At 46.2% G+C, this 20963-nt stretch overlaps 2 protein-coding genes across 2 annotated transcripts in view; one reads left to right on the forward strand and one right to left on the reverse strand.

Annotated features, from left to right (window-relative positions):
* Gnaz (G protein subunit alpha z) overlaps positions 1-3778 on the forward strand; it is a 50200-nt gene extending 46422 nt beyond the window's left edge. Inside the window, exon 3 of the mRNA XM_048343511.1 lies at positions 1773-3778. Coding sequence (XP_048199468.1) covers positions 1773-2117 — 345 coding nt within the window. The 3' untranslated portion in view covers positions 2118-3778. The remainder of the gene's footprint in view (positions 1-1772) is intronic.
* LOC125347763 (radial spoke head 14 homolog) lies at positions 2448-12236 on the reverse strand. Its single transcript, XM_048340727.1, has 4 exons — positions 12023-12236; positions 9958-10060; positions 8289-8407; positions 2448-2524 (listed from the first exon to the last, which is right to left on the reverse strand). Exons 1-4 carry the CDS (start codon positions 12219-12221, stop codon positions 2448-2450), a joined length of 498 nt encoding a protein of 165 aa, XP_048196684.1. The 5' UTR covers positions 12222-12236.
* Positions 12237-20963: the final 8727 nt, after the last annotated feature.

Consider the following 20963-nt stretch of genomic DNA (forward strand, 5'->3'; position numbering starts at 1 on the left):
AGATTCAAAAGCATAGCCCCCAATTATGACATCATTTCTATGAGAAGTGACAGCTCCATTCCCACAGTCATCTTTACAATGTGGCTTCCAGGAATCCATTAGAGCTAATGACTCTCCCAGTAGAATGTGACATTCCTAGACCACCACTGAAAAGAAAAAGCTGTGGAGGGGTGCTGGCTCCCTGAGAGGTACTACTGGGACTGGGGGCCTGCCTTCTGTTTCTCTGCAGAAAGGTCAGTTCCTGCTCACACCCCAGGCTTCTTGGAGTTTCTCTTATCCCGAGCTCAGTTTAAAGAAGGAACAGGATTGGATTTGAAAAACCAAGGACTGTCCCAGGTGGATGCAGGCCCCCATTTTCTTCTCAGCAAAGAAACTGCAAAGCCTATACCTCCTGGATAGCCCCACTCCAGGACAGCTTTCCTTGGGTTTACCCAGCAGGAGCCCTAAGCCCAGAACTCCTGGCCAAGGGGCTTAGAGCACTTCCTGCTTTCCAAACTTGTTCCCTTCATCGGTAAAGTGAAAATCAGAATGGTGAATCGGGGGTGAATTAGGAGGAAGGACAGCTCACCAGCAGTGGTGCCCAAGTAGCAGTTCTGAGAAGCTAATTCACTGTTGAAGCAAGAATTGTCAGCCTTGTTGGGAAGTGATGGGTTTGGGAGCCAAAACGCAGTACAGTGCTTTAAGTCCGGTCACTGAAAGAAAAGTGGATGCCGAAGCCCAAACCTGTCATTGTAGCTACTTGGGAAGCAAACAGTAAGGGATCATGGTTGAGGCCAGCCCAAGCCCTCCCCCCAAATATGCAAACCTCCATTCCCAGGTACGGTGGTACATGCCTGTCATCCCAGCAATGCTGGGGAGCACAAATAGGATCACCATCTAGACCAGCTCTGACTATTTCAAAACCTAACCAACACAGACTTGAGGAGTAGGGTGGCTCGGGTGGCCTGCACAGCAAGTACAAGGCCCTCAATGCAGACCCCAGCACTGCCAAGAAAAAAAAAAAGGAAGAAAGGTAAAAGTAGGAAGGACTGTTCTCTGACTTGATACTGCTGTCTCCTGGGGTGCTACCCCAACCCTCTCTGTATCTGCTGAGCCTGCTCCAGCCTGCCACCAGGGGTGGGGCTAGGATGCTGCCCTTGGCATACTGAGGGCCAGACATCCAGAGCACTGGATGTGAGCTCCCAGAGCCAGCGAGCTCAGGGAGAGGAGGCTGGCACAGGGCTGGTGCTTTATTTACTCCCAGCTCCTGGAAACGGGATATCTGGGTTATGAAAGGAAGTACATGTTGCCCCTCCAAGGTGCCATGTGGTAGGATCCTGGTCTCAAAGGACCATGTAACCCCCCAGACTTGATGTGATCTGACAGCAGCTCCCATGGAAGGCAGGATTGACTGCAGCGCTGGGCTGGGTTGGGCACGGACATTGGAGACATGTGGGTGAGGGTATGAAGGGACTGTGATGCCACAGCCCCGAGGCCACGCCGGTGATCACCTTGGCTTGAGGAGGGGCCCCAAAGGGGAGGAAGCCCCTTCTAAGCACATAGCAGGCTCTCAGTGAGGTGGACAGCACCAACTGTTTCTAAAGAAGATGGATGCACAGATTTTGACCTGATAGAGGAAGGGGTGCTGGTGGAAGGGGATGCTTCCTCAGGGGCCAGCGCTGGGCTGGCAGACCCTGCCAAGGGAGCCTTCCTCCTGGCAGGGCTATGGGGCTAGGATCCCTGCTCTCTGCGTCCCCGACTCACACCAAGCACTTTTCTCCACCCCCACCCAGAGTCGAATGGCAGAGAGCCTGCGCCTTTTTGACTCCATCTGCAACAACAACTGGTTCATCAACACCTCACTCATCCTCTTCCTGAACAAGAAGGACCTGCTGGCAGAGAAGATCCGGCGCATCCCGCTCACAGTCTGCTTCCCAGAGTACAAGGGCCAGAACACGTATGAGGAGGCCGCCGTGTACGTCCAGCGGCAGTTCGAGGATCTGAACCGCAACAAGGAGACCAAGGAAATCTACTCCCACTTCACCTGCGCCACCGACACCAGTAACATCCAGTTTGTCTTTGATGCGGTGACAGACGTCATTATACAGAACAATCTCAAGTACATTGGCCTATGCTGAAGTGCCGGGCCTGGCTGGCTTGCCTGTGATGAAACCCACGGGGTGTTAAACCCCGACTCGTGCTAGAGAGGCCCAACTCAAGGGCAGAAAATGGGGGAGGCCTGAAGAATGTCACCCCCCGCCCCTCAGCCTCGGCCTCCTTGGCCTCAGGTTTCTGCAAACAAATATATATGGATAGATTGCTAGGTAGGTAGCCACACCGGCACACAAACACACCACACACACACACACACACACACACACACACACACACACATATACACTTGGAGATGGCAAAGTTCTCCAGAGCATTGAGGTATCTTGAGGACATGTGAAGCTACTGTTACACGTTCACTCCAAGGCCATCCTGTCCTTCCACTCTGCCTTCTTGAATTGGCCCCCCAGGCTGCATGGGGTCCATGGATGGACTGCCGGGGAAAGGCGGCAGGGTCAGGGCTAAGTCGAGCCAGCTGTGCCCATCACCCAGAAGAAGGCTAGCTCGCCCCCTGAGTGCTGGACTGGGGACCTTGCCACTGAGCAAGAGTGAAGACCCAAGCAGGGATGTGTCCCTTCCCTGCTTGGCCATATCTGACACCATAGCCTCTCTGCACCATGTTTGTCTCAGACCTGGGACCTCTAGGGCCAGGTTAACAGCACTCACCAGAGCGCCAGCCACTCCCAACTGGTTTTAAACAGCTTCAAAATATGCAGCAAAAATCACACAAGCAAACCAGTGGCACATATCCCTTCAAACTAGGCCAGCTGGGTTCCAGCTTTTCTTCTACTAGTCTGATGTTTTATAAACCAAAACCTAGTTTTTCTTCTCCAACACCTTTTTTTTTTTTTTTTTGCCAAATCTTGTGGTAGTTCACAGAACTACAGAAATTTCAGATGCAATTGAGTATTCTTTTTTAAATGCAGATTTTCAAAATATAATTTTTTTCAGGTGGTCCTTTTCGTGTCTGGCTTGCTGAGTATAAAAGTTGTTATCTGGATGATTCTGTCCCTCTGCTCCAAAGAATTCTGGGGTGAATGGCCGTCCTGTGCCACCTTGTGGGGCACGTGTATATAAGCCTCTGCAGTGTCCTCTTGTTATTGGTGCGGTTTTCTGCTTTGTTTTTATTTAAGAAAAATAAATGTGATGTATTTAAAGAAAGGTTCTTTACCTAGGAGCGAATGAACAATAGCTAACTGTCTTGGTATTTAAAGCGTAAATTATTTGTGGCTTTGCTGAATGAAGGAAGGGGAGGTGAGAGATGGCACCCCTCCCTCCCCTGCCCCTGGGTCCCTGCCTGCCCCCAGCCTTGCACAGGCTGGGAGCTGCAACTCCTGTGAAGGCCTCGCCAGCATTGTGGCCTGAGGGAGGCCCTGCTGGGACCGTGTGCTCTGGGCCTTCCCATCCTGGCCCAGGGCCCTTGGACACTGGCCTTGCAAGGACCTTGGCCCAGGGCCCCATGTAAATACACCCCCCACCCCTCTGCTGCTGAGAGAGGGAGGCTCCCACCAGAGCCCCTGCCAGAGCTCCTCTCTCCCTTGTTCAGTACCCATGTGTCCAAGGGCAGTGAGCAGCATCACAGCCACGGACTTGAAGAGATACACAGAGGGAAAAGAGGAGCTGGTGACCATAGGAAAGTCAAAGATTGTCTACTTTAAGAAAATAAAATACCCTGAATGAAGCCAAAGCTTGCTTCAGTGTGCTGTGTGTGGCTGGTGTGTGCGGCTGGTATGTGCTACCCTTGGTGTCATCTGGGGTGGGGGGAGGGAACTGGGGACACCTTCCACACTGAGGCCCCTCCCTCCCTCCACATCTTCACACAAAGGTAAAATCACTTGGAAATGAATGTCATGGGTAACCTTAGGAGGATGGAAGATGCAAAGGAAAGAGACCTGGTTTGGAGGTGATGACCCACTGCTCCCAGAGCCATCTTTCCACAGATAGCTCTATGGAGAGCTGAGTCCTCCTGTCACCACAGAGGGACTCCTTGTTGGGGAGGAGCCATCTTAGTATAGGACAGCCCCTGGAAAGGAGAGGTTCCCAGTGACCCAAGGACTGCTTGCGCTATAAGCAGCACCTAGGCAAGGCGGTGGTTCCATGTGCTTCTGCAGGAACACGGAGCCAGGCTCCTGATACTTTTTAACATTCTCCACCTCTGCAGCTCACCATGGGTAACTCTTTTTACAGATGAGGAAAGGTACTCAAGGCCAAGGTTGCAGAGCAGTTGGTCAGGGATTTATTTTCCCAAGACAAATGTATCCCCCCCTAGTGGAGGGGTGCAGTGCCGTCAGGAGGCCTGGGGCTCTGACCTGCCCTGTACCTGGATGGGACAGGAATGCAGGGGGAGAGCTCAGATACCCTACAGCCTCCCACCAAAAGCAGAACCTGAATGGAGAGTGACACACCCACATGTGCAGACGCACACACAGAGGCCTATGGGCAGATACGTATACTCAGATGCACAGGCCTGGTCCTGGCCATTCCACCTAGACCTCAGTCCATGGAGGATTTCCTTCACACCTTCCCACATCACTAAGTGGCAAGAACCCAAAGGCACTCTGGTTTAAGAAGGAATAACGTGACTTGAAATCACTGAGGCTTATTTTGTGCTTTTAATACCAACTGTGAAAATGAGCAGGGCTTTTACTGTGAGCATCTTTAACCTAAAAATACCCAGCTACAGAGAAAGTAGTATTCTACCTTCCTTCTTGGGGTGCTCAAGGATCAGAGGCTTCCTCTTATTCCCAGAGCGTCACAAGTGCTCCAGCACCATGGAAGACCCTAAATCCCAAATTCCAATGTCAGGCCTCCCTACTGGTTCTTCCCATCGCCCCTGCCATGTCCTCTCTTGCTCTCTCTGCCTTAAATATCCTTTGCCAGGCACCTACCAAGGGCACCATCCTCTCCCCCTACCTAAGTCTGACTCCCACTCCAGTTTCCTCAGATAAGTCTCCTTCCCTCTCCAGGCTGGTACTCTGCTCTGGTTTAGGAGATGTGTCTGCCTCCCTCCTCAGGGCCTGACCCAAGTCTAGGCTGTGCACAAAGGGTTAGGAACAGAAGGTTCTACCCACACTGGTGCCAATGCTGGGCCACAATTCAAAGCCTATCAGGAAAGCTGGCAGGCCGATGGGGGAAGCTAGACTCCAGGGTTCTGGGGGATTCCTCTGGGGCTTGGTACTCTCAGGGATGCCTAGAGGTAGGTTCAAGTGCACTCCAAAGTACAGAGCAAGTATTTTCAATATCAACATTTGGCTTCTTTCCTCCTAGCCACTAAATGAGACCTGTTTCTTCATGGGGTTGACAGAAGCAGAGGGAGGATGGGGAAGGTTGGAGAATGGGAGCAGGTGAGGAACCCTGGGTAGGCACTTAGAGCCTGGGTAATGGGGGCCTCTGCATGGCATTTGTCTACTATCCTGGTTTCCCCTCTCCTAGCAGGTCACCATCTTGAAGCATGAGCTGTCCTGAAGGAATGGGTGAGACCTGCCAAGAGGGTCCTCAATCCTGGAGCGCCCTCTGCTGGTTACTGGAGGAACTCATGCAATGAGTCAGACCTTTCCTGGGGCAAGGATTCAGAGGAAAGACCCTACATTCTCCCACAGAAATCCCATGTTACAGGTCAGGAAAATGGGACACAGTAACTGGAACATGGAAAGGGTCCACACGTATTTGTTGAGTGCATGGGTAATTTGGTGAATGAACTGTAGCAAGAAAACAAGTGATCTCTAAAATATGACTAAACCTGCAATATTTGTTCAGTACTAGACACTGGGCTTGGGCCCAGGAGGTCAAGACCAACCTGGTCAATTTAGCAAGAGCCTGTCTCGTCTCTTTTTCTTTTTCTTTCTTTCTTTCTTTCTTTCTAGCCAGTCCTGGGGCTTGAACTCAGGGTCTGAGCACTGTCCCTGGCTTCTTTTTCCTCAAGACTAGCACTCTGCCACTTGAGCCACAGCACCACTTCTGCCCGTTTTCTGTATATGTGGTGCTGGGGAATTGAACCCAGGGCTTCATGTATACGAGGCAAGCACTCTAGGAGCCTGTCTTAAAACATAAAAACTGAAGGGCCTCTCTCCTTTAATCACTGGGGAAATACATATTAAAATTAACATGAGATACTACTACTCACCTACCAAAATCTCTGAAATAAGAAGACAGAAAAGATGGAGGATTTCTGAGGAGGCAAAGTACCTGTGATTCTCATACACTGCTGGTAGGAGTGAAAACTGGCGTAACTATTTTAGAAAACCATCTGGCAATATCTTCTAACACTAAACAGGAATTTACACCCTGCCAGCATTCTACTCCTAGATATATCTCAAAATAGAGGTAGTAAGAGTGGTTCTAGCCATTATGTTTATTGGTAGCTCTAAAGAGACACAATTCAAATGGTTGGTGACACAGGATGGATAAACCAACTATAGTATACTTGCACAATGCAAATACTAAACTTTAGCATAAGTTGGCACTCATTAGTAATACATAACATACATGAATCTCAGAAACAAACTTGAGTGAAAGAATATTACGAACTTAGGTGGGCACTGGTGGCTCATACCTATGATGTTAACTACTCAGGAGGCTGAGATCTGAGGATCATAGGTCAAACGAGCCTGGGCAGAAATGTCCGTGGGACTCTTATCTCCTATTAACCACCAGAAAACCAGAAGTGGAGCTATGGCTCAAAGTGGTAGAGCACTAGGCTTGAGCAAAAGAGCTTGGGGACAGTGCCCAGGCCCTGAGTTAAATCCCATGACTGACCAAAAAAAGAAAAGAAATATTACAGACTATATGTAACCATGTCAAGTTGAAATAAATACAAAAATCTAGGCTAGAGTGTGACTCAATGGAAGAACATGTGACTAGCTTGTGAGGCATTGGAATCCATCCCCAGTACCATATAAAAGAAAAAAAAGCAAAACATATGAATATAGTAGCTTAGCTGTGTAATCCTAGCTATTTAAGAGGGAGAGGTCAGGGAATGAAGGTTTAAGGATAACCCCTAAACATGTGGCTTAGTGGTAGAGTGCTTGCCTAGCATGCATGAAGCCTAGGTTCAATTCCTCAGCACCACATAAACAGAAAAATCCAGAAGTGGTGCTGTAGCTCAAGAGGTAGAGTGCTAGCCTTGAGCCAAAAGGAAGCCAGAGATAGTGCTCAGGCCTTGAGTTCAAGACTGGCAAAAAAAAATTTAAGTTTAAGAGACCTCATCTCACCCACTGTCTGTGCATGGTGCATATGTGTGGTCATCCCAGCTACTGGGGAAGCACAATGGCTAGGCGCTAGGCAAAGTGGCACACACCTGTCACCTCCAGTGACACAAGGAAACACAAGTAGGAGTATCACAGTCTAAGCTGGCCTGGGAAATAGAACAAGATCCTACCTCAAAAATAGCCAGAGTAAAAAGGAGGTAGAGGTATGGCTCAAATGGTAGAGGGCCTGCCTAGCAAGGGCAAGGCCTGAGTTCAGTCCTAAATACTACCAAAAAAAAAAAAGTATGGATTAATCTCTGGCATATGAAGGGCAGTATATACTATGTATGTGTGTGTGTGTGTGTGTGTGTGTGTTTGTGTGTGTGTGTGTGATTTGGTGGTGGTGGTGGTGGTGATAGAGCTGAAACTTGGGGCCTGGGCACTGTCCCTGAGCTCTTTTCTACTGCTTTGAGCCACAGCACCACTTCTGGTTTTTTGATGGTTAACTGGAGATGCGAGTCTCACAGACTACCTACCTGGGCTGGCTTTGGAGGGCAATCCTCAGATCTCAACCTCCTGAGTAGCTGGGGTTACAGACGTGAGCCACCATCGCCCAGCTTATTAATTATAATTTAACCAAATGTCCATTTGTTTGAAATTTTCCTGGGGAGGTGTAGGTGCCAGGCATGAACTCAGGACTGTGCATGCTATGTGCTATGTAGACCTTATATCTTGGCTTCCCACATGCCTGCATTATATCTTTAAAAAACGGTAACTCCATGGTGGTGATTGTTGCTACTGTTGCCCTGGCTGAGCTGCCCAGGCTGATCTCAAACTCCCTGATTCAAGTTATCCTAACCTCAACCTCCCAAGTAGCTGGGACTACAAGTGTGAACCACTATACTAACTTAAAGACAAACTAAGAAGTGCTATGGTCTGTGATAAGCAGCCTGGCACACACTTGACATGGAGCTGGGGCTCACCAGACCCATGTGCGAGGCACGAGCCTACCTGTAGGCAGTTGGGCCAGGTGCTTGAAGGCTTGGTACATGTTCTCCCGGCAGAGGTCGTTGGGGTCATTCAGCAGGAAGGCCAGGGAAAAGATAATGTCGTACTCTATAAAGCCGATTCTAGAGAAAGGAAGACCGGTTTGGGCTATAACTAAAGCCATTTCCTGGAGGGGAACAAGGAAGAAAAGAACAGGCCAGGGGCCCTGCCAGAATCTAGACCAAGTGAGGCTGATAAAAGCCAGAGCAAGACACCCCATGCCAGACTCCCCAGAGTCTGCATGTGAGCAGAGCAATGTGGTGTATGTGGTGATAAGAATCAAAGGACTTAGGTCCTTTGTGCCTTTGGCTTCTGGTTTTTCTCATCCTGGGCCTCAGTCCCAAAGTCTGTAAAATGGGAATAATAATAATAATAATAATAATAATAAATAGGCGCCCATAACTCATATTGGTAGATCTGTGGGAGTGAATTCACCATCTCTCTACAGCTGGAAGGAAGAGAGCCGACAGGCCCCGCCCACAGCCCTCCTACTTCTCTTCTCCCCACTGAATTGTGAGCTTCCATAGCTGCCTACTTGTGAGTTGTGAGCTTCCTGCTGCCTACTTCTGGACCTATAGACAATGTTTATGCTTACTATAATTGTAGAGAAGTTAATTAAATATTAGATAAGCCAATTAGATGAGAAGAGTTTTCTTTTATTAGGAAAAAAGTTGATTATTTTTACTCAAAGTGTTGAAGACTCAAAAGTGAAGTGTGTGTGTGTGTGTGTGTGTGAACTCAGGGATTCATTCTGGCTCACAGCTGGCACTCTACTATTTGCTTCCAGTGTGGCATTTCTCTGGTTAATTGCAGACTTTTTTCTGCCTGTGCTGGCTTCACATCATGCACTGAACCTCTAGGTCTCAGCCTCCTGAGGAGCTAAAATGGTGGGTGTGAACTTTTGTCACCCAGCCTAGGAGAAAAAGGTTTTAAGTATAAAATGTAAAGCTTTCTGCAGGTAAAGGGACATTTCCAGGTCAGAAACTCAAATAATCTCAGTATCAGAGAAAGACATGAGGCCACCAGCCCAGGCCAAATGTGTGCTTTGAAGCTGGTCTTTTAACACCCACATAGAGACAGAAGCCAAAGCCACAGGCCCTGTGGGGCAATTTAGAACATGGAACTTGGCTCTCCATAAAAAGCTTTAAAAAGGCAAAACCGTTTCAGGTGTAGGATCTGAACTTTCTTTCCATCATACGTAGGAAGCCAAGAATTAAGAGCTACCATAAAATTTAATCTGGAACAGAAGGTCCTGTTAGGCATTCACAGATGCAACCAAACCACCCCACAGAGAGGCATGTTCTAGCTAAATAGAAGTCCTACCGAAGACCCGTGCTATAGACAGAAACTCAGTACAGGTCTTCAAAGTTGCTCAAAGATATCCACCTAAGGGAGTCATGCAACTTCCATGTGGGACATTTGATACTCAAGAGGCTGAGATCTAAAGTTTGCAGTTCAAAGCCAGCTCAGGCAGGAAAGTCCATGAGACTTTTATCTCCAGTTAACCACCAAAAAAGTCAGAAATGGTATTGTGACTCAAGTGAAAATGCTAAAGGACAGCACTGAAGCATTGAGTTCAAATCCCCAGTACCAGCGCACGCACACACACGCACGCACAAAAACGGCTGCCCACCTGCCCACGCTATGGGTCGCCATGATGTAGAGCGCCTCGGTGGTCTTTATCCGTACCAGGTCATCACCATCCTTCAGCAAGACCTTCAGGCTGTCCAGGTAACCTGTTGAGACAGGAAATAAACCTGTGAGAGGGAGGAAGTAACAAACAGTACAAGAAATGTAAAACTGTAACCTCTCTGTATATCCATTTGACAATAAAAATTAAAAAAAAAAAGAAAGAAAAGAAACCTGTGAACATTTGCCACTCCAACAAATCAACTAGCCCAGAAGTCAACCTATGGATGCTATTGGACAATGAGAAAGCACCAGAGATTCTATCACTCTAGAATGTTGGGGAATCAAGTCAGTTACAGAGTCTTTGAGAGTCACCACAGGGATTCACAGGCAGGAATCATCTCATCTAATCCTCCTTCCCATTCTCCTTGCACTTTGTATTAGTATCTTCTCTCAAAGTCTACCAAGGAGGTTAAGAAAATGTTTTGGTTTTATTTTTTTCTTTGGCCATTTTTTTGAGTGTCTATGTGCCAGTACACTGGGATTTGAACTCAGGGCCTCACATTCTCACTTTTGTTCAAGGCTGGCACTCTGCCACTTGAGCCACTGATCCACTTCCAGCTTTTTGGTGGTTAATTGGAGACAAGAGTCTCAGGGTAGCCAGGCACCAGTGGCTCACACCTGTAATCCCAGCTACTCAGGAGGGTGAGATCTGAGGATTGTGGTTCAAAGCTAGCCTGGACAGAATAATAAACCACTCAGAAAAAGCCAGAAGTGGCGCTGTGGCTCAAGTGGTAGAACACTAGCCTTGAGCACTAAGAGGCTGAGGGACAGCACCCAGGCCCTGAGTTTAAGCCCCAGGGCTGAAGAGAAGGAGGAAGAGGAGGAGTGGGAGGAGGGGGGGAGGAGGAAAACGGGAGGAGGAGGAGGACAAGGGCAAGGAGGAGGCATTGGCTCAGGGACTTTCTTGCTGGACTAGCTTCAAACTTTGATCCAGATCTCAGCCTCTTGAGTAGCTAAAGTTAAAGGCATTGACACCTGGATTGCCATTTCTTTGATAGGGATATGAGGTCAAACTATAACCATATCCCAAACTAGTCACTCGAACTCAAATGAGTTACAACCTAGAAATGTTAAATTTAGCAAATGAGGATGCTGCTTAATTTATTGATTCAGTGATTTTAGATTCACACCCTTTCTCTGAAACTCAATTTTTTTTCAATTCAACATGTCAGTCTATGAGTATAATGTATCTTGGTTCATGTCACCCCTTCCATCGTTCTCCTTCATCTCTCGCAACCCCCTCATTCCCTCAGTGATCTGCTTCTATTTTCATACATGTACATTGGATATTATGACTGGTTTGGGGCTGCTTTACCTCTCCCATTCATCTTCCCTCCTCCTCTTGATCTCCTCTTCTTCGACCACATGTTTCTGTTTACTAGCATTCATTTTATTAAACTGTAAATTAGTGGTCCAAAGGAGTAACACCATTGGAATCTTCCCTTGTGTATAAATGCATAGGACCCTGTATATGTTATCATATGTGTGCATAATTTAGATCTAACTTCTACTTATGAGAGAACACAAACACCCTTTGTCTCTCTGAACCTGACTTACTTCATGTCACATAATTTTTTCAAGGCTCAGCCATTTCCCTGCAAATTATATATTATTCTTCCTAATGGATAAGTAAAATAAGGGTATTTATTTATATGTCATTTTTTGATCCGCTCATCCACTGTAAGACATCTGGGATTCTTCCATAACTTAGGTATGGCAATGAACATGGATGTGCAAGATGTCTTTACTGTATTCTGACTTGTAATCTTTTGGATAAATACCCCCAAAGTGGTATCTGAACTTTGATTTTCTTATGTGTAGATTTAGAATGTTCTCTCCTTTGTAGGTGGCTACTGTGAGGACTGAGATGAACCAGGCATTACAATTAAAGTACTGCTGGGCTGAAATCTGGCTCATTACATTACAATCCTTATTATTCAAGCCCCGCCACTGTCTGAGTTATGCCATGACCCCAGTCATGGTCATCTGGGCGGTGACATTCTCACCTATGGAGATGGCCTCGTAGACATACTCCGGGTCATGCATGAGGTCACATAGGGCCACAAGGGCTTTCTGTCTTGTCAGCAGGTTGTCTGACTGCAGCTCTCTGTTCAGCTTGGGCAGGGCGAGGCAGCCATAGGCGATGTCAGCCTGGGCAGGATTGATATTGGGAGGCAGGTACATGGAGATCTTAGCATGAGCCATCTTTACACATGTGCAAAGCGCCTTCAAAATGAAACTCTGCAGACACCCCTGATTAAAAGAATCACAGAATCTGTTGTCATTACTATTGTGACTTAAAATCTACTAATCTGATCCCCAAAACTATGAGGACAGGCAGATGGATGTATGTGTGTGTGTGAGTGTGTGTGTGTGTGTGTGTGTGTGTGTGTGTGTGTGTGTCTATGTGCCAGTACTGGGGGCTTGACCTCAGGGCCTCACATTCTTGCTTGGCTTTTTTGCTCAAGGTTGGCCCTCTGCCACTTGAGCCATGCCTTCACTTGTGGCTTTTTAATTGAAGGTAAGAGTCTCTTGGATTTGTCTGCCCAAGTTGGCTTTGAACAGTGGTCCTCACATGTCAGATTCCTAAGTAGCTAGGGTTATAGTTATGAGCCACCAGCACCTGACTTGATGGGCATTTTTATTCCTATTGTACAGATGATTAAAATAAGGCTAATGGCAATGAAGAGATTCACAAGGTCACAGGGAAAGTAACAACCCAAATTGCAGACCTCAGGGTATATTACTTAATGACCTTGGAATATTACTTACTGTTATACTTTATAGGGTGGGTCCTCAATCAGTCACTGAAAGGACTAAATAGAGCAAACAAGCAAAGAGCAAGATAGTCTCTGCATTTAGTGCTTATCAGTGCCAGCAATTACTAGTATCTAATTCAATTACTCCATAAGGAGAGGACAGTATGTACATTTTACAAATGAGGAAACTAACATGGGGTCAAGCAGCTTGCTGGAATTCATTGAACTGGAAAGCTAGAAGCCATTGTTCAAATCCAGTTTTAAGTCAGGCACTGATAGCCCACACCTGTAATTCTAGCTACTTAAGAGGTTGAGATCTGAGGGTCATGGTTCCAAGTCACCTGAGGCTGAAAAGTATGTGAGATTCTCCAAATACCCAGCAAGAGGCCAAAAAGGATGCTATAGGTCGAGAGATAAGAGCACCAGACTTGAATGAAGTTGTTCAAGTGTGAGGCCTTGAGTTTGAGCCCCAGTACTGCATACACACACACACACACACACACACACAGAGACAGAGACAGAGACAGAGAGAGATCTACTAATTCACCTGTCAGGGACCCATATTTGCATCTGCAAAAGGGAATTATAGTTAAAAGATGATTTCTTTCGATTCTACATGTGTACTTTGAGCAACTATAGGCAGTGTGACTTAGTGGTTAAGAACTGGCTTCAGGGCTGGGGATATGGCCTAGTGGTAAGAGTGCTTGCCTCATATACATGAGGCCCTGGGTTCAATTCCCCAGCACCACATATACAGAAAACGGCCAGAAGTGGCGCTGTGGCTCAAGTGGCAGAGTGCTATCCTTGAGCAAAAGGAAGCCAGGGACAGTGCTCAGGCCCTGAGTCCAAGCCCCAGGACTGGCCAAAAAAAAAAAAAAAAAAAAGAACTGGCTTCAGGCCCAGGCTACAGGTGGCCCTCGACAAGTTACTTCCTCCATCTGGGTCTTTCTGCAGCTGCACAAAGAAAGTAATAAACAGTATATCCTTCTGGCTCTTTCCAATGTTGCCATATTAACTGATACTCATAAGCTTGGCTCACCAGGGTTTGAGCTATATTAGCTGTGGTGATTATTAAAATTGTTATTACACTGAATCACATGGATAAAACTAGTCCTGAAAGAACCTCCCTTAGAAAAAGGTTAACCAGACTCAGATACCTAGTATCACATGACAAGGGGAAGAGAGGAAAGGGCTGGGAAGAACACAGCCATGCCTTATACGGGCTCCCCCTCTCTTAGAACCACACGCACTGAAACAGAGGCCTGCCCTCCACAAAAGGGCACATGATGTGGGAGGTTTGCCACAGACAAAAAGGTGTAACTTAGGAGTTGGGACTCGGACCTGGTGTGAATGAGACTGGGTGGGTCAGAAGACACACACACCCTCCGCCCCTGAGCACAGAGCCCCGGACCCACAACCATGGCCTCACCTGACTCAGCGAGAGGTCTCCAAGCACCTGCCAGCAATGGGACGCTCCTGTTGCTAGGCAACCTGGTTGCTTGGCGACTTAGGCAGCAAGTGCTTTGTCCAGCGTGCATGCGCTTGCGTTCACTGTACTGCGCAGGCGCGTGCCAGCCATTGACTCTGTGGCTGGCTACTAGATGGGAGTAATAGGCTGAACTTTGTCTATGGCTCAAGAAGCAAAGGAAAGTGACTTATTTACACTCTCTCTGTACTGGATGTTTTGCATGACTTTGATGACAATAAAGCCAGAACATGGATAGGAGTAAAAAAACAAACGAATACATACATACATAAATATATATATTATGTAAATATACATTAAGTATATACATACCCTAAAATTCACACAGACCTGACTCCAAGACTGTCTAGTCTTGGCCCAAGCTTCTTGATCTGAAAGCTGACCACTTACTAATGACAAAGATTTATCTTACAGTTGGCATAACACATTGCTAGCTGAAGTTGTTGATCTGAAAAATTAGACACCACCTCCACCACCCTCTTGCTCCTTTCCATGGAAAGGGTATAGGGTTGCACTTGTAGTTCCAACTACTTGGGAAGTTGAGGCAAAGAGGACTGCTTGAACCAAGGAGTTTGTGACTTTTGTGAGCAACAGAGTGAGACCACACCCAAAACAACAACCCACTCCTCTCCTCTCCTCTCTGCTTCTGTCTCTCCTGTCTGCCTGTCTGTCTGTCTCTGTCTCTGTCTCTCCCTCTGTGTCTCTCTATCTCTCTGTCTGTCTCTCTGTCTCTCTCTTCTAGCCTGCTGCTTGAGGCCTAGGTTATGGCTTCTTCTAGCCATGTTAGACTTGTCCTTTTGAGATTTGGTTTTATTCGGTGCTAGGGATTACACTCAGGGCCTTGTGCTCCTGTTTAGTTATTCCTGTTCAAGGCTGGCACACTAGTGCTTAAGCCATACCTCCACTTCTGGCTTTTTTGTTGTTGTTGTTTTTAATTAGAGATAAAAATCTCCTGGCTTTGTCTGTCTGGGGTGGCTTTAATTCTCAATTCTCATATCTCAGCTTCCTGAGGGCTAGAATTACAGGTGTGAGCCACTAGTGTTGGCAAAATAGAGATTTTTAAGTCAGTTACATGTAAAATAGTGAAATTAAATAGAATATGCTCACAATTATACCTAGTACATGCTTACTTTCAATAATTACTTTCAATTACAATAGATTTTAAACATTAAATTTTTTTCTTTCCTTTCTTTGTGTGGCTCTCAGTCCCCATGACGCCCCCATGCTGGGGAACTTGAGAATACCTTTCCAGCTCCAGGCAAGTTCATCATATCTCAGTGGCCACAGAAGTGAAAGAATGTTCAGAACAGCAAGACTTCCAACTTCAGATCCAAACTAACAAATGATCTGAGAGCTTGCTGCATTGGCACACTCCCTTCTCCTAATTCTCTAACTCCCACCCCCATAGGTGTTGGGAATTGAACCCAGGGCCTTAAGGTATGTAAGACTAAGTGTTCTCCTGTACACCCCAGCCTCTGTTTACTTCTGATTCCCAAAAACAAACAAAGCAAAAAAAAAAAAAAACTCCAGCCCTCTAAGAACAGATACCATGTCAGTTCTGTTTCTTTCTCTCTCCCGTACCAGACACCTATCAGGAAGTTTTTGTTACATGTAGAACAAATGAGTGGTTAATGGACTTAATAAAACTTTACATTCTAAACGCATTTTTGAGCCCAGCACCAGTGGCTCATGCCTGTGATCCTAGCTAGTCAGGAGGCTGAGAGCTGAAGATTATAGTTCACAGTCAGCCTGTGTTGAAAAGTCCCTGTGAGACTCATCTCCTTTTTTTTTTTTTGGCCAGTCCTGGGCCTTGGACTCAGGGCCTGAGCACTGTCCCTGGCTTCTTTTTGCTCAAGGCTAGCACTCTGCCACTTGAGCCACAGCGCCACTTCTGGCCATTTTCTGTATATGTGGTGCTGGGGAATTGAACCCAGGAACTCTTGTATACAAGGCAAGCACTCTTGCCACTAGGCCATATCCCCAGCCCAAGAAAGCATTTTCAACACAGACAATTTAGTCCTTTAACTAGAAGCTGAATTCACATATAAAAGCCAAATTTTGCAGAAAAGGAAATTAGGTTTGTGAATTTGCCAGCTAAAGGAGTGCAGTGGGATACTATCTCAAAAGCTGCAGTCCTTATTCCCAAAACAAAGGATAGGTATTTTAAAGAGAAAGCCTCTCTTCTTTCTAAGCTGTTGGCAGTGCATAGCCTAGATTTTCATTTATACATGCTGAGAGGCATGACTTTGGACGGCTTATTTCCTAATGTACCACTGTTAGTCTCTGTATATGTCTTGCTATCCTGAACATTCCTTCACTCCTGTAGTCACTGAGATAAGAAGCATGATGACCTTGCCTGAAGCTGAAAAAAAGGATGGGCTTAAGTTCCTCAGCATGGGGAAGGGGTGGGGGTGGGTGCAGACAAAAAATGTCTTTAAAATGCTTTCATGATTGAAAGGGGGTGCTGGTGGCTTATGTTTGTACTTTTAGTTACTCAGGAGGCTGAAGTCTGAGGATCGAGGTTCAAAGATAGCCTGGGCAGACAAATCTGAGAGACTCTTATCACCAGTTAACAACCAGGAAGCTGAACGTGGAAGTGTGACTCAAGTGGGTAGAATTCTGGGCTTGAAGGAAAAAAAATTAAAAAGCTAAAGGAGAGTACAAGGCCCTGAGTTCAAGCTCTAGCTTCGGCACAAACAAATAAATAAATACATAATATTTCTTGAATGGATCAAGAAAATGTCACATACTCACAACATACACACACAATGGAATTTTAATTTACTCATTACAAAGAATAGCAATGTCATTTTCAGGGAAATGGATGGATCCAAAAAGAAACATTATGTTAAGTGAAATAAATCATGTTCAAAGAGGCAAAGAGCATCTCATTTCCCCTGTGTGGAAGTTAGAGCTAAATTATAAACGTATATAAAAGCATAGAGTGTCATATGCATATATATTAACATATTGTTTAAAGTATGGTATACACAGAGGAGGTTTGCAGTGGTGTAACTCCTACCAACTTACAGCTTAACAAAATGAATACCAGGGTCCTAAAATATGTGTTGTCAGGAGCAGAGGGTGTCAAGGAGAGGAAGGGCAGATGAATAGAGAGAAAAAAGAGGGCCAAATATAGTAGTAATATACAATGTACACATGTAAAAATGGAACTAGGTAATTGAGGGGATGGTTGTGATTGGAAGAGATGGGGAGAGCAATGCAAGAGTTGACAGAGGTGACATTGATCAAGATGCATTATACTCATAAATTGGTATGTTAAATTAAAACTCCTTTGTACAACTACTTAAAGATAATAAAAAAAAGTTTAAGGTTTTTTGTTTGTTTGTCTTTTCTAGAGCTGAGGACCGAACTCGGGGCCTTGCACTCTCCAGGCAGGCGCTCTTCTGCTGAACTAAATCCCCAGCCCCTAAGTTTAAGTTGTATAATTGAAAAATTATTGAAAGTGAGTTAGGTATTGGGTTTAAACTATAGTTCTGAGCATATTTTAGTTGCATTAACACTTTCACCCTCTTTCATCTGTTACTGACTTCAAAATCACTATTTTTGTAGGCCACACAGCTGGGCAATAAATTATTAGTTTCCTACCAGCTCTGATGTAGATAACATCTCTGACTGTGAATTCTAATAACTGTTGCCTATTTATTTACTTTTCAGGGACCTAAAGGGCACTTTTATTGAAAACACTGACTGTTCAGTTGGGCCTGCATATGTCTGATGGTAACTGGCACAGAATGAAAAGACTTTGTGTCTGTCTTCCACTTTGCTGCCTTAACCTTTGGGTCAAATTCTATGCATCCTAGCATGCAGCCATGTTCACTACCCATTAGAACTGATCTACCTTCATGCTATTTCAGCAACGGCCTCAGCAGCAGCATAAGCACTTTGAGTCCTGTGAACCTTATCCTTATGCTCTTAAAGCACCTGATTCCTGCAGCTTCTGTCATACCCAGGAACTCCTTGGCATCTGAAATCATTCAGGCAAGATACAACCTACCCCAGCAAATCAGTAAGGCCCCTCTCCCTACAGTATGGGAACAGCCTGGTCTGTCACTACTGGCTCCTTTCCACTCAGAAGCTGAGAAGCCTTGCTTGTATTCTCTGCAAACTTAGCTTGATTTCATTTCTATTTTTTCTATGCCAAAAGACCCAAGTCTTTAGTAACAATGAAACCTTTGAAGTAGACAGGGCCATTTCAACTCTGAGTAAAAGAAGATGGGGGGAAACAGGGAACCTTCAGTTTCACCTTAGCAGTTGAAACAGCATTAACCAAGGCATCAAACATCAGCCCATTTCCCTTGGAAGATGACTGACTCAGGATCTGTGTACCAAGGATCTCATATTGTGATACAATGCCTCCTATTGCTGTTCCTTCAGAGGAAAATGATGTGAAGAGCACTGAGCTGAGTCAGAAAATCTGGGTTCCGATTTTCAGGTCTAACTCATGTGGCAAATATTTTTGAATGTGTGCGTTTTAGTTTCCTTGGCTGTGACAATTATATTCAGCAGTTCAATTCAAGCAAATTCTCAACACTGGGAAGCTTGAACCTCTGAGAATCTGGTTACTTGGTTTTATAAGGGCCTCTCCATGTCTACTCTAACCAGACACACCTCACCTTCCAGACAGAAACTAGTTCAGAGGATCTTAGTCATGATGATGATGATGATGATGATGACAATATGTGTGTATATGTATATATATATACATGTATATATATATATATCAGTCCTGGGACTTAAACTCAGGGTCTGAGCACTGTCTATGAGCCAAGGATAGTGCTCTACCACTTGATAACTCTACTTCTGGCTTCTATCTGGCTAACTGGAGATCAGAATCTCCCGGAATTTCCGGCTCCAGATAGCTTCCAAACCTGAATCTCAGATCTCAGTCTCCTGAGTGAGGTGCCAGACTTTGAAGTCAGGCCCCACCACGTGAACCCCATTTTAGAATCGAACCCTGAGCCAATCAGATTTGTACCTGTGTTCTAATCTTGCTTGCACAGCTGATTGTTGTAACCTTGTTCTTTGCCTTTATAAGCCCTGTGTAATCACAGCTCGGGGCTTCCTCCTAACCTCCGCTGTGTCGGTGGGTAGGACGAGGCCCGAGTTGGCAGCTCGTTAAATAAAGCCTTGCCTTGCTTTTGCATTTCGGAGTGTCTGAATCTCGGTGGTCTTCTTGGGGGTGGTCTTGCGACTTGGCACAACACTGAGTAGCTAGGGTTACAGACCTGAACCATTGGCACCTAGCTGGAGTCAGCATTTATTTATTTGTTTGTTTAGTGCTGGTCCCATGGCTTGAATTCAGGGCCTAGGAGCTGTGCCTGAGCTTTGGTTCTCAAGGCTAGCACTCCACCATGTGAGCCACAACTCTACTTGAAGCTTTTTTTCTTTTTTTTTTAGCAGTTAATTGGAGATACATGGACTTTGACTTTCTTCCCCGGGCTGGTTTCGAACCATGATCCTCGGATCTCAGCCTCCTGAGTAGCTAGGATTACAGGTGTGAGCCACCAGCACCTGGCAGGAGTCAGCCTTTTAAGAGCCATTAAGCAAGGAATGAATTTTCTAGCGTGAGCTCTAGAAGCCAGGCATGAGTTTCAGACAGCATTGGTTCTGTAAGGCCTAGACAAAATATCAATACAATCTAAATAATTTAGGCAGCCATAAGTCAGTGGAGTCATTATTCAAAACGTACCTATGGTCCTGCCTAAATAATTGAGCTTGAATAAAATTGTTTTACTTCCCCACACTTAGGGAGTTAAAATCAGTCCCTCTCAGCCACAGCCAACTATTAACAATATTATTCCCTAGCAGCTATTCTAAGAAAATGCCAAGGACTTAGACTCTAGGAAACATATCTCAAGCCCCCTTTTTGTGGTAAACTCCCCAGCTTCAGCCAATCAGCAGGTGGTGGGAAGGCCTCAAGGTCTAGCTGCTTCTTCAGGCAACAAGATAACAGCTAGACAGCCCTGCAAGATGGCACGTAGTCATGAGGGCCCGGACCACCGAGCTTAAGTGACCGCCCTCATGAGCCAGCCAACCACCTTTTCCAGACCTGTTCCCCCCACCAGTTGCACCAACCAGCTTTTGAAATCGTTTTATTTTCCTGTGGCACAATGTAATTTGCTTTATGATACTATGATGCATGAAACGCCCCTGACAACCCTATAAAAACCCTGCTAGATAGAGGGGCAGGGCTCTCAATTCAGAACCGCTGTGTCGGTGAAGGTTGTGAGCCCAGGCTCGAGCTTGCAATAAAGACTCTGTACTTGCATCTGAATCGGCTCCTTGGTGGTCTTTGGAGACCCCTGAAATCTGGGCTTATCAGTTCAAATCTATATAGCAAGGTGAGTAGATAGCAGACATAAGGAATGTCGGTCTCTTGCTGTTGGTAGAGTACTTGGCTGCAATCAAACACCAATACCACTGCACTCGTGGTGATTGCCACCGCCCTTTACGGAGACCGCAGCCCCACTCAGACCCGCTGCGGAGACCTCGGTCCTCACCCACTGAACCCCTGGTCCCGCCCACCGCCGACTATCCACCTCCGCCCTTGTTGCCATGGTGATCTCCCACCCTCCAGCTGCATCCGGAAGTCTCTGAGCCGGTGGGTCCCAGACCCCTCCCCCGCCCCGGGAAGCTACTATTGCTATGGTGATCGCCTACCGGAACTCGCCCCGGCAG

The sequence above is a fragment of the Perognathus longimembris genome, chromosome 3 (genome assembly GCF_023159225.1).
Source record: "Perognathus longimembris pacificus isolate PPM17 chromosome 3, ASM2315922v1, whole genome shotgun sequence".
NCBI classification, from domain to species: domain Eukaryota; kingdom Metazoa; phylum Chordata; class Mammalia; order Rodentia; family Heteromyidae; genus Perognathus; species Perognathus longimembris.